The following is a 16,892-nucleotide window of genomic DNA, read 5'->3' on the forward strand; positions in this document are numbered from 1 at the left end:
TAAGTCTTAGAGTAATTTTCTGACAAAGTAGAAATGGGCTTCTGGGGGTTTTTTTAGTTGCACTGAAGGTACCAAGAGAGAACCGTTTATGTATATGAATACATTTCCACATGCACTAGACTATCAGCACATCACGTTTTGATGTTCAAGTTCTGTAATCTGTTGTCGCTGCTGTATGTTGGGCACAAGGGCTTTCTTTTAAGTTCTGATCACTTTTATTTCTTCTTCCAGATGTCAAACTGAGCCAGTGAGTGGAATATCAAGAGGCGTATGTAAAACACCATCTCACACTTTTTTCTACACACTGCACTTAATTCCAATCAATGTAGCCTTGTGTTAATTTCCCCAACATTAACCTAATATATTTTCCACTAAAACATAGATGCTGTATGTACAATGTATTTGATTCAGCATCATAGAAATTTTATTCTACGTTTCTAAAAAACTAAGCAGTGATTCGGATGTCTTTCTGATGATGTTTTACTAGTGTCAGCTTAACTGCTGCTTGTGGCATCATAGAATTCAATATCCTGGAAAAGGAACCAGATGAGAGCTACCCTTTTGACTTGTGGAAAAACCGCATGTCATCTTAGATCCCAGTAAATGCCGCAGTCCGTTGCTGACTGGTGGCCTGAGGACTTCATTCCTGCAAGCTGTTGCAGGAGGTAGCTGGGAGGGAGGAGTGTGGTTGCAAAGGAGAAAAAAAAAAATCCCAGGATTGTGCTCTGAATCCATGTTTTCATCATCATTAAGACTTGGTTTTGGTCTGCTGGCAAGGAGAAGAATATTAAATTCTCACACTTCCCAAACTAATTTGCGTAGTGTGGCCTGCGGTCTAATACACGACAAGAAATCCATTTTCTCAGTTTTTATAGGCTACTCTGTCATGGCAGACACCTTAATTTCAATAATTTGAGCAGCTTATTTTTTTTCTTGATAAAGTGGTGGGTTTCTTTTATGGCGGATGCTTTGGAGTGGTGTTTGCATTTGATTTTTGTGGGGTGTGGTGAGCCTGGCATTTTTAAACTTATGGAGAGGAGAGGCAGAGTTCCTGTTTCAGGGCTGATGTGCCCATGCTTGATTTTGACAGGCAACTAGGCTGTGTTCATAAAGGCATAGCCGTGTGCATTTATAAATGATGAGACGCTGATTGATTTACAAACTGCACTGAAAATAAGTTTTCTGTAGTGATGCTTCCTTTTCCAAGAAACATAAATATTGTTTTAGAATCCCTTTTAGCGGACAGTTGACAGCTTCCTTACCCCTTGGACTTTTAAGCAGTTGTGAGCATTTGACAAGGCTCCCTCCCTGAGACATTCTGGAGCAATACATAATCTCAAGCGGCTTTGGTTGTTTTAGTTTCTTCTCCTTAACCACATAGGCACTCCTAAGCTGTCGTGGGTTTGGACTTTATTTTGAACACAGGCAAATGACACTAGGTTGGAAATGCCTCTTTCAGTGATGCTCAGAGGATATAGTGCAGAATTTCCGACTACCGTAGAGGTTAACTATTGCTAGGTTTTGATTGTAAAACTTAAAGATGTTTTTAATTTTTTGTGAACAGAGTGATGACTCTTCTGCACCTCTTTCTCTGGCCCAGCTGATTAAGGTATATATTTTTTTTTTTCTTGTCAAATACATAAAAAAAAAAGTGTTTGCTTCAAATTTTTAAATTGAACACTGTGATCTATAGCAGGATGACTGTTGTAATGGGAAGAAAACTTTAATGTAGTTTTTAATAATTTATTTATTTGAACTTTAAAGCCTGTGTAGCTGTTGATAGTATCCTGTGAAGAGCAGTTCCCACTTTGGGAAGACAGAAGGGGAGCACCTTATCAGCCTCCACATAGTGTTGCAGTATGACTCAGCTTCAAGACACAAAGCAGCAGCCTTGCAGAAGCTGTTGACTTGTTCACACATTTCTTTAGGTTTACATTGGAAACGAACACAATGTTCACAGAAGAACTGAATTGGCTGTTGGTTATGGACATCTTGGGGGGGGTTGCAACAGCCAAAGTAGAAGCGTTTCTGTCGCATGGGCAATGGCATGGCTATTTTTGAATTTCTAGTCATTATAGTTATAGATCCGTTCTTGGAATGCTGCACAATTTCATAAATTGCAGTATATCTAGAGTGGACAACACGGTCTAATTTGTTGGGACACAGTGTAGATTGTGCAAATGTTCCTAGTTACATCAGTTAATATGAAGAATTTAGCAGGGGGGAACGTGCAGTTTGGACTGCCTACAGCACGATTTCTACTGAAAAGAGTCTTTTGTCTTGCTGAGGGGCTCTAAAAAGCTTGAATCTCTGTAATGCTTCTGTGTCTGAAGCTGAATTTCAGCAAGCAAAACCAACTTCCCTGACCTTTAAGTTGTGTATCCTTCTGATGCTGCAAATGTAAACAATGGTACTTGCCTTCATCTTTCTCAATTCAATGTACAGTGGCTGTCTTCTCCTTCAAATAGGCTGGAGCTTAAAGATCCCTTTAATAATACTGGCAGGTCTAACTTTTTCTGTGCATAGCTTCAGTCCACTTGGAAGAAAACTGGAGTAGGTGCACAAGTCTTTATAAGGTCCAACCTGAGCCTAAGGTTTTGAGTGCCCAAGAATGCTCTTTTCAAGTAGGTTAACAGGCACATAAGCATCATTTCATGGTGTAAGGACTCCCCAGAACACTTTCAGCACAACTATTTTTTATATAAGCAGCTGTTTTCAGGCAACCTCAGCTAGTGTTGTGCTGCTCTGTACAGGCTTGGGTGAGTGGTGTTGTCTTTGGCTGTGTGCGCTTCAATGTGTTTCTAATGTGCCTCTCAAACGATTACTTGTTAAACAACAGACTGCCAATCTGGCTGAAGCCAATGCTGCCGAAGAAGATAAAATAAAAGCCATGATGATCCAGTCTTGCCGTGAATATGATCCAGCCAAGTAAGTGTGGATAATGTCAAATCCGATCTTTGGCGACGATGGAAAACCTGTAAACTTGTTGGTTTTAACAAACATGGATTTAACACATGCATCCTTTTTCTTTTTTTTCCCCAAAACACCTTCAGTTACACGAAGAAAGCCTTGGGTCCACCTCTGACATCATATACTTGCTTTGGTTGTAGAAAACCTGGCCACTGGGTAAAGAACTGCCCAACAAAGGGGGTAAGATTGCGGGGGACTTCTGGTGTGACTTACTTTTAAATTGTTTTCCCTTGGCAGTTCCGTAACAAATACATGAATACTCATGTTAAGAATTGTTTCTTTGGGGGTGAAATTCAGAGGTCATGTGGCAATGTTGCAAAGCCCTTTACAATTCACGGGAAACCTGGAGTTATAAATGTAACATTTTCTTCCTTCTAGGCCATGGACATTACATATGTCCATAGATCTTTCTCTGCACACTGTCATGCATATTTTTATACATTTCAATTTTATTGGAAATCTTTCTGGTTTCAACGCTTTTTAATGACAGTTCACAGTTTTCAGTAGTTTGTAAAAACCCAAGATGTTTCGGTCGACCCCATCCGTTCAATGTTTGCGTGTTTTAGTTACACAAGCACCTGGCTGAGTAGCCATGCCGTTTGACATCAGTTGCTGAATGTATATGCGTGAGATACGAATTCCACCTTCACTAGAGAAGGTGAATCTCAGTTTCTCAGTGTCGGATTCAGAGCACCGAGTTAAGCTCTCACTCTGAACTGCGCTTTGGAGGAGGAGCGGGGTTGTGTCTCCTCTCCGAGTGGATGGTGAGCCAAGGGATATTTCACCCTTAAGGAACTTGACATTAAGCCAAAGGATGTCGACTGAGTTCAAAACGCTGCTCAAGCCTTTGGGACATCCTGGCTATATTCCTTTAGGGAGAAGGGTATTTTAGTTGAGCAAGCCTTATGCTGGGTAAAAGGAGAGGATTAAAGGCTTTTGCTGCTGAAAATCATCATTGAAATGTCCTTTTAAGGGTGGGTCTTAAGATGAGAGGTATCTGCACTTCTTTTCTTAACAGGACAGAATTTTTGAGTCTGTTCCCAGAATTAAAAGGAGCACAGGAATTCCGAGGAGTTTCCTGATGGAGGTGAAAGATCCCAGTATAAAGGGTGCTATGCTGACAAGCACTGGGAAATACGCCATACCAATTATTAGTGCGTAAGTATGGGATTAATGGGACTGAGCAGAAAGGGAATGAGAGAAACCATGCGTGTGTGTCCGAGTGGCAATGCAAGCAAGTTGGCCAGCGTCTGTAATTACGAAGGAGGAAGCACCGTCATTGTATCGTTGCCTTAAAATCTGTGATACTTTCTAATATGGAAATAGACTGGTCCTGCTGTTCACGCCCCTGGAAGTTGGTTCAACTTGTGGAACACCTAGAATCTGTAGGTCTGCAAAAGATTTCACTAGTGCTTACCGTTGGAGTCATTCTCCTCGAAAGCTCGTTTTGCTTCTCTTTGACGTTTCAAAGGCTTCTTGCCAAATTTAGCAAATAGCTGTGTGACTGAGATTTCCTCCCCCTCTGGCTTTGATCAAATCTCATGTGTGAACCAGACGGATGTTTTCCTGTTTTGCTTTACACTAAGAAAATCCTACTGTGTGGTGACAAGAGTGGCTGGGAAGAAATGCACTTGGTAGCACTTCTGTTTGTGGCTGTCATGGATCTCCTTGTGTAGAAGCTGAGACATAGTTTTCTTTTATTCATAAAGTGTATTTAATCGGAGACTCACTTGATCCTGAGCCTGCAATTTACATTGACCCTCTGGCAGAGGAGAGGTGGGATTCATTTCAGCTGATTTCTGGATGTCGAAAAATGATTTTTCTAGTCTGAGCCAATCTCTTAGTTGATCCCATGAATGGGAGAGTTCTGCAGAAGGAAAATTGTTCCCCCTCCCTCTTCTGGTGTGGTGGCCAAAGAGAAGTAGTTGAAACTAAATGCCTACGCTTTAGAAAGCTAATGTGGAGTGAGAAGAATGCCATCTATTTTACCTTCCTTGCGGAAAATCCAAAGCTTGGAAAAGTTCTCCTTTGCCCATCTTTCACTTGTTGTTTTTCCTTCCCCGCCCCGCCTCCAGGGAAGCGTATGCTAGAGGAAAGAAGGAAAAGCCTCCCTTTTCACCAGAGGAGCCGTCCTCCTCCTCCTCCTCAGACGCTCCTATTCCAGAGGAGTTGTTATGTCTCATTTGCAAAGAGGTCATGAGTGACGCAGCTGTTACTCCCTGCTGTGGAAACAGTTACTGTGACGAATGTAAGTCTTACTCCCACGGTTGTTAACTCAAAACATGGCATCTGACCTTCCGAAGGCAGAACTGGGAGAGAACGAAATTACTTGGTTACCCGTTCTGTTTGATACCTGAGTATACCCAGAATGGGAGAGGACCCTTCTTATGCAAAGGACAGAAAAAAAAGGCAGAAAGCTTTTTTCCCTGGTTACGTGTCTAGTTAAACCCTCTGTACATGTGGAAGGATGACTCTGAGAAGAATGTGTAACCGTGCAGGTGATTACAGTATGAGATACTGAATGCATTTAGTTTGTCCCCAGCCCTTTCTCTCATGCAAAATTCTATAGCCTGCTCTGGTGACTTATTGTGGTCTGCAACAAACGGAGAGTTGGGCGTTTAATCCACATTCTTCTCCACAGGAGAGTTGGTGAAATCCTTCAGAACTTGAAGCTATGAACGTTTTTTTGAGATGTGTTTTATTCATCAACCTTGAGGTTGGTGACTTCTCACTGTCCTGCACAGTGGAAAGACCAGTCCAAACATCAAGACACAGCCTACTCTACAGCTTCCAAGTAACAACAGTGAAATATCAACACTGCTTAGTTATTTGCTGCATGCTGGACATTTTTTACACTATTGGACATTTACCGCTTCAGGCTCTGTTCAAGACCGTATTCACCCATTAATCATATACGTGTTTTTATAATTGATTAGAACCCCAACATTTTCCTTAGTTTTGCTGAAAACTCTTTTGATGGTTCTCGTTATTCACAGGTATTAGAACAGCGTTACTGGAATCTGAGGAACATACATGCCCAACGTGTCATCAAACAGACGTTTCTCCCGATGCTTTGACTGCCAACAAGTTGTTACGCCAGGTGACATGCTGACATTTATGTAAACTGTTTGTTAGACAGGTCTATTTGCGAAAAGCTGAAAGGGAAGAAAATACTCGTTTACATCTCCTTAAGCAAGGCTAAATGGAATAAGGCTAAATTTACTTTTCAGAGCCGTTATCTGGTGTTAGAGAAGCTTACAACTCTTTAGAGAGAATCTGGCAAATTCAGGTCACACTTTTGCTTAACGTGATTGCCTCACTTTCAAATTTGGTGTTAACACTGAGGTACTGTAAATAGAGATACTCTGCGTTACCCATCGTTAGGGTCAGTGTTTCACCTGATGTCTTCCTATACCTGTATGTTGATTGATTTTAGGATTGATAAAGTTTACAGGAACACACAAGTAATTTTGCTCTGGGGAGGCTTTTGTTCGTACATCTACTGAAGTTTCATAGTGCCTTTCTGTACGTGTTTTTCTGCCTCTAGGCTGTGAACAACTTCAATAATGGAACTGGCTACAGAGAGCAGATTCAGCAGCAACATGAGCAGCAGCCGCCACCTCCACCACCTCCACCACCACTAACGAGACAAACAAGAGCGCACAACATGCAGCCTCAGCTCCGGCCAGCAGTTTCCAGACAGCAGGACCCACTAATGACTCCATTAGCATCCCTGGCTCCTCATTCTGCTGCTGCTTTGTCATCGTTGGCCTCTGGTCAGTCCTCTGTGGCCGTTGGGCTGCCAGTAAATCCGTCTTCTGTCGTCACCTCTGGTCTCCCTCCAGCAGTGTCCCTGTCTCTCTGTGCTGAACAGCCGGACGGACCTCTTTGGTAAGTAAATCTGTAGATCAACAGGGATATAAAGGACACTAAAATGCTCAAGTTAGATTCTTCTTCTTGTTGAGCTTCTCCACTAGCTATTTATCTATCGGTAGTGACAGTTCCCGATACTAGTGGAAGTTCTGGTTTTTGTATTTACTTTGAATGAGGACACTTTGATAACTCGGAAGTGTGTCTCATGCAAGGATTGTCTCAGAAGTATTTCTTGCTCAGTTCCCTTATCAGTCATTGTCTATGAGTTTTACCCTGAAAGAGGCACATTTTGCCCAGGGGCCCTTTGGTTTTATGTGGCTAGCAACTCCTAAAGGAGCCCTCTAGTTATGTCAAAGCTTCTTGAGTGCATTAATTTCTCTCTAGTACGGAGGAAGCAACAGTTTCATGAAACCTGTAAAAGCTCAATTAGAGCTAAAACTGAGCAGGTGTTTTCCTATTACGTTTTTCTACGGTATTTCTACCATCAATCTTACGATAAGTCAGAGTCATCCTCAGTAACACAAAGGGCAGTCGGTGACGCGTGCTGACCTGGCTAATAAACACTGAAACGCCGTAACTTTGAAGTATTTACAAACATGAAAGTCTGAGTTTGCAGCCCGGTGAAGTCACATGAAAAGACGTGAAAGATCTGTACGATTGTTTAGGGCTTGTGGCCTTTCAGCTTTATGCCTGGGCTGCAAATAGCCTCTCTGTCCAGAAGACTGTCAGGCTCAGCTGTAGCGTTGAATGCAAAGAACCGCAATTCAGAAGAACCTCTAAGGCAGCCTCTGCACTCGCACATAAACATTTCCTCATAGAATTTCAGTTCTTGCGTCTTCCAAAACTGAGATTCAGTGTGTGACTTGTATGTGCTCTAACCCTTTCACGTGCAGCTAGCTTAAGAAGATATTTTTCCAGTGAGCTTTCTCTTGGCATGCCAGTAGTCCAAATCGACTTCTTTCCAGTCTTCATTAAGAATGGGCCAACTTCACATCTGTAAATCTGATGAAGATTTTTTAAATTTTTTTTTCCTGTTTGCAGTAGTCAGCCTTTTCTCACCTTGGACTTGCTATTTCCAGTAGCACTTGAAAACGCTGTTTGAATAATAACTTTTTTTTTTTTTTTTTGTAGTGATGCTGATACTGTGTTACCTCCTGCTGCTCTGGTGACTGCTACTGAACTTCTGAAATTTCCCTCTCTGTCAACCAGCAGCTTGTTGGAAGAGGAGGTCAGTTTTCTTTCAAATGATGCAGTGACTGTTGCCTTTTAGTGGAGCTTAATTTCTATCTCTTTGCATGTATTGACAAGGGCGATCACGTTCCTGCACTAAGGCAACCAGCGATTCCAAGTCTTCTGGGCCCCCAAGGGCAATCAGTACCCTCAACCGGTAAGTCACTATAACTTTAGAATTTCTTTTAAAAAGCTGTCTTGAGATAAACTAAATGGGATTTTTCTCTTTTTCCTCTCCCTACGCCAAAAGCTCATGCAATCACAGGCAGCACAGTTGGCTCAGCTCGTGGCAAACCAGGCTGGCAACGGTAAGTATTCTACAGAAATCCGGTATATTACGACCCGTAACCTGTTCAACGAGGCCGTAACACTTAACTTAGACTACAGCTGATTTATAATGGAGTAAGTATGCCCAGATAGTTGTGGAGAATAGAAGCGGTGATTAATTTTTAAAGGGCTTAATTTGATTTGGCTTTGACAAAGGGGATCTGTGCTTGCAGTAGAGTATTTAAAGTAAAACTCCAGTACGTGATTGAAAAGAGGACTCTGAAAAAGGAACAGTTTTTGAGGGAACCAGCAGTACATCTAAAAATGAAATATAACTAAAGGATTGGGTGGAAAGCCACCCTTTTGATTACTGGCTGAACAGACCTGAAGACATTGATTCCCCAATACAAATCAGCCTCCAACATTCTTTATTTCACAACTTAGCGGATACTGGTGGAGCAAATTCTTCGAAAAGTCAAGGCTGTTATTTGATGACAATTTTGAATTTCTTCAATGTTCTCATCTCAACGAGCCAAGGTGCTTTCTCTCAGTGGGAGAGAGAGGCGTTTGTTTGATCTATTATTGCCGTGTCAAGTTAGTCCTTCCTTTTGGTACGCCTTTGTTAGAGATCGGTTGTAAGCGTGCATTGTGTTTATAATGTCTTAAAGATAAAGCACAACAAAAGCCAGGACGATTCCACAGATTTCCTAAAACTCTCAAATTTAGTAAGCAAGAAAATAACAATTCAGGGACAAGAACAGGCCAAAGACATCATCATGAGGCAAGACCACAGGTGATGCCTGTGGAAGAAGCTAAAAGAAGTTTGAGAGAAGATTAGTTAATATTTGTGCAGTACTTTGAGGATCAGAAGTGTGATCTTCAGTAGTAAGTATAAGCAGTAAGTACATCAAGGAGTGGCAGAGGAGCGGTGGGCGCTTGGCACATGGGACATGGGAGTGTCTTTTAAGCACGGGCAGCCTCCATCCACGGTCACAAAGCGGAGTATAAGGGGAGAAGACTGCGGGAGCTGTTGGGGGCGAGGGTCTGGAAGGCAAGCATGAGGATCAAGAAGGGAGCGTAGTCTCAAGTGAAGGGAAAGCAGGGAGAAAAATGCTGAAGTTGAGGGTAGGAAGTGCTCGCCACCAGGCTGCCGCTTCATTGGCTTTCCTCTTTACAATCAGGGCAGAGTGTGACAAAGAGTGACACATGTTTTTGGGTTTCTTCAGAAGTTCAAATCGAGGACGCCTGCGCAGTGGACGTTCCCAAAGGACTCATGCCCCAACAGAAGCAGCATCAACATCCGTCGTCGTGCCTGTGCCTCCAGCTCCCTCATACCCTCCACCACCCCATGCACTTCCTTCAGGGCTACCACCAGCACAGTCTCCTCTTCACTTTCCACCTGGTCAGCCTCCATCTGCTGGGTACGCTGTTCCCCCTCCAGGATATCCTCCAGCTCCTGCCAACATGTCATCAGCTTGGGTAGCAACAGCAGTGCCAAGGGCTCATGCAAATACCATCCTCATGACACAAGCACCTCCTTTATCCAGGGAGGAGTTTTACCGAGAACAGCAGAGACTGCAAGAGGAGTAAGTATTTGGCTCAATGAAGTTGCCTTGGTTTTCATTGTTGTATTTCAATAGCATATCAGACTGCAGTTACACCACAGTGCACCTGACATCAACAAAATGCAAGAATCGTCACGGTGTCATAATGTCATGTCCTTTTTCTTTGCAAAGGGTAAACATGCAAAACTGAGACAAGACAAATGTAGTTCTAAAATATTGGCTAAAAGTTGTAGATATTCTAAGCTGGTCTTCCTTCGATGTTAGCTGTTCACCTTTTGCATTTGCATGCAGTAGGCATTTTCTCCTAGTGGCCATGTTGTGTTTCTTGATGTCTTTTGGTAACGAAGGTCAAACTACAATGGTAGTAAAGGTCAAACTTGTTTTCACAGGGACAAGAAAAAGTCCAAACCTGATGAGTTTACAAAGGATGAGTTTGCTAAGGAAGTGATGGAATATAACAAGTCTCGAAAGGAGCGTTCGGTTTCCAGGTACGTGCTTTACATGTCCATTATGGAGAAGCAGATTGTCTGGAAGAATCAGGAGGCGTTGCACTCCACCGCTCTGTTGCTAGACGGATGGGATGATCCCAGGGATTAGCAGCGACAGGAATTTCATGTGTGCATTCCTAGCTTAAATAGGGCAGAGATTACAGTTGACTGGCAGTTATAATTTGGCAACAGCTGTTCAGGAACAGGTTTCTCTTTTAGTAAAGCTTCTCTGTAATGGCATCCTTCACCGCCTGACAGCCTTGAGGAGGCCAGAAATTGAAGAGGTGGAGTTGCTGGATTTTCTGCATCTCCCTATTCTGCTTGTAACCATTTCCTCAAAGCACTTTGGAGGAGATCTGTGAGAGACGTTGTCTTCATCTCCTCTTCTGTTTACCACATGTGGGTACACAGAGAGATTTCAACCTGGACTGCAAACTGGTGGCTTATGCTAGTATGGTTTTGACCTTGTAAAATTTGTCTCATGACTCAGACTTGTTTGTAAGGAAATCTTGAATTGCTGAAGGACTTATAGAGGAGGGAAGATGCTCATGAACGTCTGCGGAATGATGCGAAAGGGTTCTTTAAAAAATAATAAAAGAACTCCTTGTGAAGAAAAACCTCAGGGTAGCTGATGTTTTCTATCCCCAAAAGTCACTTGGGCAGGAGTGCTGAAAAGCTCTCTCTTGCTCATGCTGCCAGTATCTGTCCTAGAGTAATGGCATTGAGTCATCCTAGTCGAGGCTGAGTTCAGAAGCTTTTCGAGATGATTTCTCTTGAAATGCAGTCACTATCCCTGGTTAGAGCTAGAGGTATGTGTAAGATTTTGCTAGCACATCTGGCCAGAAGTGTTGATTAATGACAACTGGACGTAAGAATTTTGCATCCCATACAAATTGCCAAAGAAGTAGTGAAGTTAAATAGTCCAAGCAGCATTTTAACATTGATCTTTACTGTATTAATGCTACATCGTGTTCTCTCGATGTTTGATACTGCACGGTAGCCATGAAGACTTGCTCTTTTTGCATCTGACTGCAACAAAAGGGATTTGCACTGCGTGTAGTGGTTGAGGAGTGAAAAATGTGCACGTTCATGTCCCAGTAGAGGCCAGTATACAGCACCTTAAATCAATCAATAGCCAAAGGAAATCTGGGAGGAAAAAAGCTGGGGAGAGTCACTGTTTTGAATTAACTTCATCTGGTTTTTTGTGTTCTTGTTTTTTTAAGGTCCAACTCTCCAAAAAGCTGAGGAGAGTAACTGTTTTGAATTAACTTGATCAATTTTTTGTGTTGTGTTTTTTTTAAGGTCCAACTCTCCCTATAGTACTTCATCTTCCTCTACAAGTTCGCATACCTACTCCAAGTCAAGAACAGGTTCTTCCTACTCTTGCTCGTACTCTCGATCATTTAGTCGTTCCCATTCTCGCTCCTACTCACGATCACCACCATATCCAAGCAGAGGCAAAGGGAAGAGTCACAAGAACTATCATTCCTGGTCAAGGCCACATGGTTATCACCGGTCGAGGTCAAAGTCACCCCCACACAGAAGACACCGTTCACGGTCAAGGTCTCCAGTAGTCCGAGGCCAATCTCCCAGGAAATGGACTATACCTCAAGGGGAAGGAGGAAGGGAGTATTTTAACCGGTACAGACAAGTTCCACCGTATGATATGAAAGCTTCCGATGGCAGATCTATTGACTTTGGAGATCCATTTGGAGAGCAAGGATACGGAGAATGGGAAAGGAACTACAGAGAGTGGTGTGAAACGTTTTACAAGGGCAATGGTGTTGGTGCTCAACTTCATCCTCCAGTAAAGAGAGGGAACTTTTCTCCAGACTGCTTTGGTCCACCTGGGACCAGACGAGAGTATTCGCCATATGCTCGGGGACATAGGGAGGATTATCCTGTGGGGCATAGGCAGCGCAGCTGTAATAGAGCTGGAAATTACCCTGAACAACCTTCCGGAAGAGAGAGCCGTGGCAACAAACAGAGGGAGATGCAAAATCCACGTGGAGATGACAAAGGAAATAAACCTAAAGAACACCAGGAGAGAAGGAAAGAGGATGTGAATGAAGGCTTTCTCAATGCTGAGTTGCTAGAAGGTGCGAGAAAACCAAGAGAGCCAGTTACAGGAGAAGTCGTTCAAAGGGACTCATTGTTCATGCTCCCAAGCAGAGATGATGCCACCCCTGAGATGAGGGATGAGCATTTGGGAGCAGATTCTATGGCTTTCAAGCCAGGGTCTAAAAAGAAGAAAGAGAAGGATGAGCGAAAAGCAAAACCTGGCAAGACAAAGCGGGAAGCAGAAGTGGCTGTCCCTCCTCAGAAGGACAATATAAGAAAACGAGCTAAAGCTTCCCAAGTGAAGGTGGACAGCGAGCGTGAAAAATCTCCTCAAATGGAACCTCCTGTGAAACAAGTGAAGGAGAACATGCCAAAGACAGACAATGTTTAAACATCTTCCTCTCAAAAGGATGCGAAGACTCTTGGTACCCCACAGAAAATTCATCCAAAAGTGATAGAAGATCACCCAGAAACTAGACCAGTCGTGGAGGAAAAGGCAAAGAAAGACCATCCAAAAGAAACCAACTCAGAGCAGAGGACAGGGAGAGGTCATTCAGCAATTACAATCACAGGCTAAACAGCCTCAACTTGGGAAAATTATTTTAAATTCTTGCCAACCAAAATCAGAGTAGGATAATGAGAAATAAGACGAAATCTTAAAACATATCCCCCCCATCCCTCCCTGCTTCCTGGGCTGTCACGAATGGATAATTTAGGCTGTTTGAAGAATCACCACCAAAGATACCAGAAAGCGCATGATTTTAATCTAGATTTGTAAAAAGGATGACTTAACAGAAGGCGATGGCAAGGTCCACTCTATTCCTTATTCAAGGTGGAAAAGCTGTGCAGATAGAACAATTAAACTGGAATGATTTACTCGTCTATCAAATCGAGTTAATGTGTATATTTGAGGAGGGAAAGTAGGAGAGACCCTTCCATTGAGTCACGAGGTTCAGAGAGGACCCCCATGCTTTCTAAAGTCCTTTTCAGAGAGGAGTCTAGGTGCGACTGAATCCACTCCTATACCCAGATTTGGTCAACAGTTTATGACTAAAGGGACAGGGTATCGGGGATTCTGGTGTAGTGATACAGACTATGATTTTGTGCTTTCTGTAACTTAAAGATGGCAATTTATCCAATACAAAATAGCAGCAATCACATTCACTAACAATGCCGAGATAAGTCACAGTATCAAATCATATAAAACTTAGCAGCATAATCCACGGAAACTTAGAAGTCCTTAATCACACACACACCTATAGGTGTAGAGACAGAGACCCATAAAGAGATCTAGAGAAAAGAGATAGAGATGTACCAAGGTACCTATTCAATATCCCCCTGGAATTCAGTGAAATAGATCGAATGCTTTGTGTCGCTCAATGGCTGCACAGTCGAGCCTCTGAGCTGATCGTGAACTTGAGGGTTCACGGGCTCTGAGAGGCGTCCCACTCAGAGGGAGGTGCTAGTTGCAGCCCGGTGCGGTCCAGGAGAGCTCAAAGGGTCTCACTTGGGACCACTCTTTATAGGACTGGGAGATGACTGACTTTAGGCATCAGTGAGTTTCCACAATGCAGGCAGGTGATTTCTCAAGGTTTTGACGTTACCGCTGCCAGGATTGTCTGGAGATAATTGATTAGTTCTGTTCATGTCCTGTACCTTGTTCAGGTGATTGCGTCCCTGATACCCTCAGTGCCATTCTCCTCCTCGTCTACACAAGAGCGCCTGGTACAGCTGAGGGCCTCTCTCTGCCAAACCCTTTGTTCAGAGGCCGAGGCTGGTCAGGCAATTTAGAGTGGCCCAGGTACAAGGCAAAGGGCTGGGATGTGCACCAGCACACGGGCTCAGCTTTGCTCCGGATGTCTTTTCCGCAGGTCCTGCCAGGATCCTGCTGCAGCGCGGGTGTCCCACGGGGTTACGGCCTCCTTCGGGCATCCCCCTGCCCCGGCGGGGGGTCCTCCCCGGGCTGCAGGTGGAGATCTGCTCCAGCGTGGAGCTGCATGGCTGCAGGGGCACAGCCTGCCTCACCATGGTCTTCAGCAGGGGCTGCAGGGGAACCTCTGCTGCGGCGCCTGGAGCACCTCCTGCCCCTCCTTCCGCACGGACCTTGGTGTCTGCAGGGCTGTTTTCACATGTTCTCCTCTCTCCGGCTGCAAATGCCACGTGCCGGTTTTGTCCCCTTCTGAAATATGTTATCCCAGAGGTGCTGCCCCCGTTGCTGCCTGGCTTGGCCCCGGCGGGCACGGGCTCTATGGGACACAGGGGAAGCTTCTTGCAGCTTCTCACAGAAGCCATCCCTGCAGCCCTGCTGCCACAACCTTGCCACGCAAACCCCATGCAGAGGACGAGGTTGCTGTGCATAAACTCGCAAACCAACCCAGAACGGCTGCCATTGTGATGTAACAGGAACGGTGTCACAGAGGGCGAGAAGGCAGGCATAAGTGTCCCGAGCAATCTCCATAGCAGGCTCACTCCAGGAAGACCCTCGTGGTGTGGGCATTCCCGTCCAAGAGCCTGCAGATGTGGTGGGGATGTCCTTTATCCTCCTGGATGCCTAGAGTCTGCAAAATTGTGACCTATCGTTGCAAAAATGAGAGAGCAAGTCTGTGCTGCAGTTCGCGTTTTCTTTTCTTTGGCTTTTTCTGTATTGTATTTGCCAGACAGACCCTGGCTGGCCACACATGTAGCAAGTAAGTGGAGGTTTTTACTACTAGTTGGCTTCTGTATCGATGTGTTCTTTGGCTGTTCCTTAATAACGGAGTTGATTTTTAAACAAAAATGCCAGTAAGATACCATGACTTTGGTAAAGCTTCTGTCAACAGCTTCAGCTAATAAGGGGGTGTCTCTATCCCACCGGGTGTGGACAGCTTTTGGGATTTAACCTGCAGTGGTTCAGTTCCCCACACATGATCGTGTGTGGCAGTGGGGTCTGCAATTTCCTCAGTTTGCTGGTTCAACCAGTGCAACTGCTAAAATGCGGACTGGGAGAGCTTCTCGGAAGTCCTAGAAACTGTGAGGTTAATCTCCAGAATTTACTGACATTTCTCTTCTTTTGAGGGGAAGCATCTTTTTTTTTTAACCTGCATAATGAAGACACATGACTGTCTAAGTTGACATTTAATGTGTGCTAGAAAAGCAATTAGTTTTGTGGTGAAATGCAAAATTCAAAACACTTTGTGTACGCTCCTGAACTCAGGAGCTGTGACTGTGGTTTGTCAGAATAGAACTGCCACAGCTAAGGTGGATTTTCAGCAAGCTTTAATGGGGGAACAGAAGCATTGACAGTTAAAGACCAATTGGCACTTTCCTGACCAAGTTTCCAATTCTTTTAGTTACTGGCAAAACAGGGCAAAAAATAGACACAAGAAACTGTAGAAAAAAGAGTAACCTAATCTATTGTCCTGTTACCCTCCTCTCTATGTAAAATAGCTGTTTTTACTGGAGGGATGTTGTGAAAGAACCATGCTGTCTCTCTGGATTTCCTTGTTCTGTGGGTTTCCCCACAACAGGCAGTTTTATAACAGCATCTGGTTAATTTTCCTTTGCACATTGCTGGTAAAGTCGCCCATGGATACGTAGAAGTCCATCCTTCGGTGAGTGTGAAAGTAACCTTTAGCTTTCACAGCATTTAAGAATGGTGGAGCAAGCTGTGAGATTTGCCTTTTGTGACAGAGTGCCAGCCTTGCAGGCTGAAGGAAAGTCAACCGTAGCGTCTTTGCAGCAGCAGCAAAGGGATCACGGGCTGTTTTCTAACTTTCTGTTTAAAAACATCAAAACAGATGAAAGTCTGTTCTTGCAGGCAGAAGTTTGCCTTAAGATTACTGCTTAATGGGAGCCTGGCCTGAAATAAGATGACATTACTAATGTTTTAGCTGCACAATTTAGCACTGTCAGACCAAGCGTGGAGCCCAGTGGGAAACATAGTTCTAGGCATTTGACATGACAGGAGGGCGATTATTCCCTGCTTTATTTTTCCCTTAATCACCTTCTATCCCCAGGTAAGCAAAGTGCTAGCGATGCATGGAAAGCCATGCACTGATCTAACGCATGGCAAAGGAACATTCCCCTTCCCATTAGGCACCCCTGGCTTGAGAGAGTTGGCCCTTAATCCGACGTTCAGGATGTCTGACGTCTCGCTCCCTCCTTTGGCCAGTTCAGTACCTGTTGCACTGTTTCTCTTTACACGTTGGGCAACGGCGCTGAGTCTCTCAGAAAATACAGGACGCTGTCTGTGTGCGTGTGTCTCTCTGTGACAGTGTGTCCAAGTACAGGTGACTTAAGGCACATAAATTTGTGAGAAGGTGATAGAACCCGCTGCGTCTGCGTCGCAGCTGGGACTGGTGGGGGGTTCAGCTCACCGCACTTCAAGGATCTGCAGTGTAGGCTTCAGTTTACACGTAGCCAACGGATCAGCCAGACTTCCCTTGCCTGCCCCACATCT

General features: G+C 44.1%; 2 protein-coding genes across 2 annotated transcripts in view; both read left to right on the forward strand.

Moving 5' to 3' along the window:
* The window catches only part of LOC309416429 (serine/threonine-protein kinase PAK 3-like), a gene marked incomplete at its 5' end in the record, with an annotated part of 266,010 nt that overhangs the window by 29,671 nt on the left and 219,447 nt on the right, over nucleotides 1-16,892 (forward strand). The window lies entirely within an intron of this gene.
* Nucleotides 1-16,892, forward strand: part of LOC309416404 (E3 ubiquitin-protein ligase RBBP6-like) — a gene marked incomplete at both ends in the record, with an annotated part of 135,506 nt that overhangs the window by 3,147 nt on the left and 115,467 nt on the right. Inside the window, 14 exon segments of the mRNA XM_082015960.1 lie at nucleotides 232-268; nucleotides 1,565-1,609; nucleotides 2,840-2,928; nucleotides 3,054-3,150; nucleotides 3,989-4,128; nucleotides 5,046-5,218; nucleotides 5,967-6,070; nucleotides 6,518-6,861; nucleotides 7,975-8,071; nucleotides 8,152-8,230; nucleotides 8,324-8,381; nucleotides 9,567-9,926; nucleotides 10,295-10,393; nucleotides 11,696-12,630. Of these exon segments, the coding sequence (XP_081872086.1) occupies nucleotides 232-268; nucleotides 1,565-1,609; nucleotides 2,840-2,928; nucleotides 3,054-3,150; nucleotides 3,989-4,128; nucleotides 5,046-5,218; nucleotides 5,967-6,070; nucleotides 6,518-6,861; nucleotides 7,975-8,071; nucleotides 8,152-8,230; nucleotides 8,324-8,381; nucleotides 9,567-9,926; nucleotides 10,295-10,393; nucleotides 11,696-12,630 (2,657 nt within the window).

This window comes from Phaethon aethereus (assembly GCF_964289735.1).
Source record: "Phaethon aethereus genome assembly, contig: HAP1_SCAFFOLD_108, whole genome shotgun sequence".
Taxonomy (NCBI): Eukaryota; Metazoa; Chordata; class Aves; order Phaethontiformes; family Phaethontidae; genus Phaethon; species Phaethon aethereus.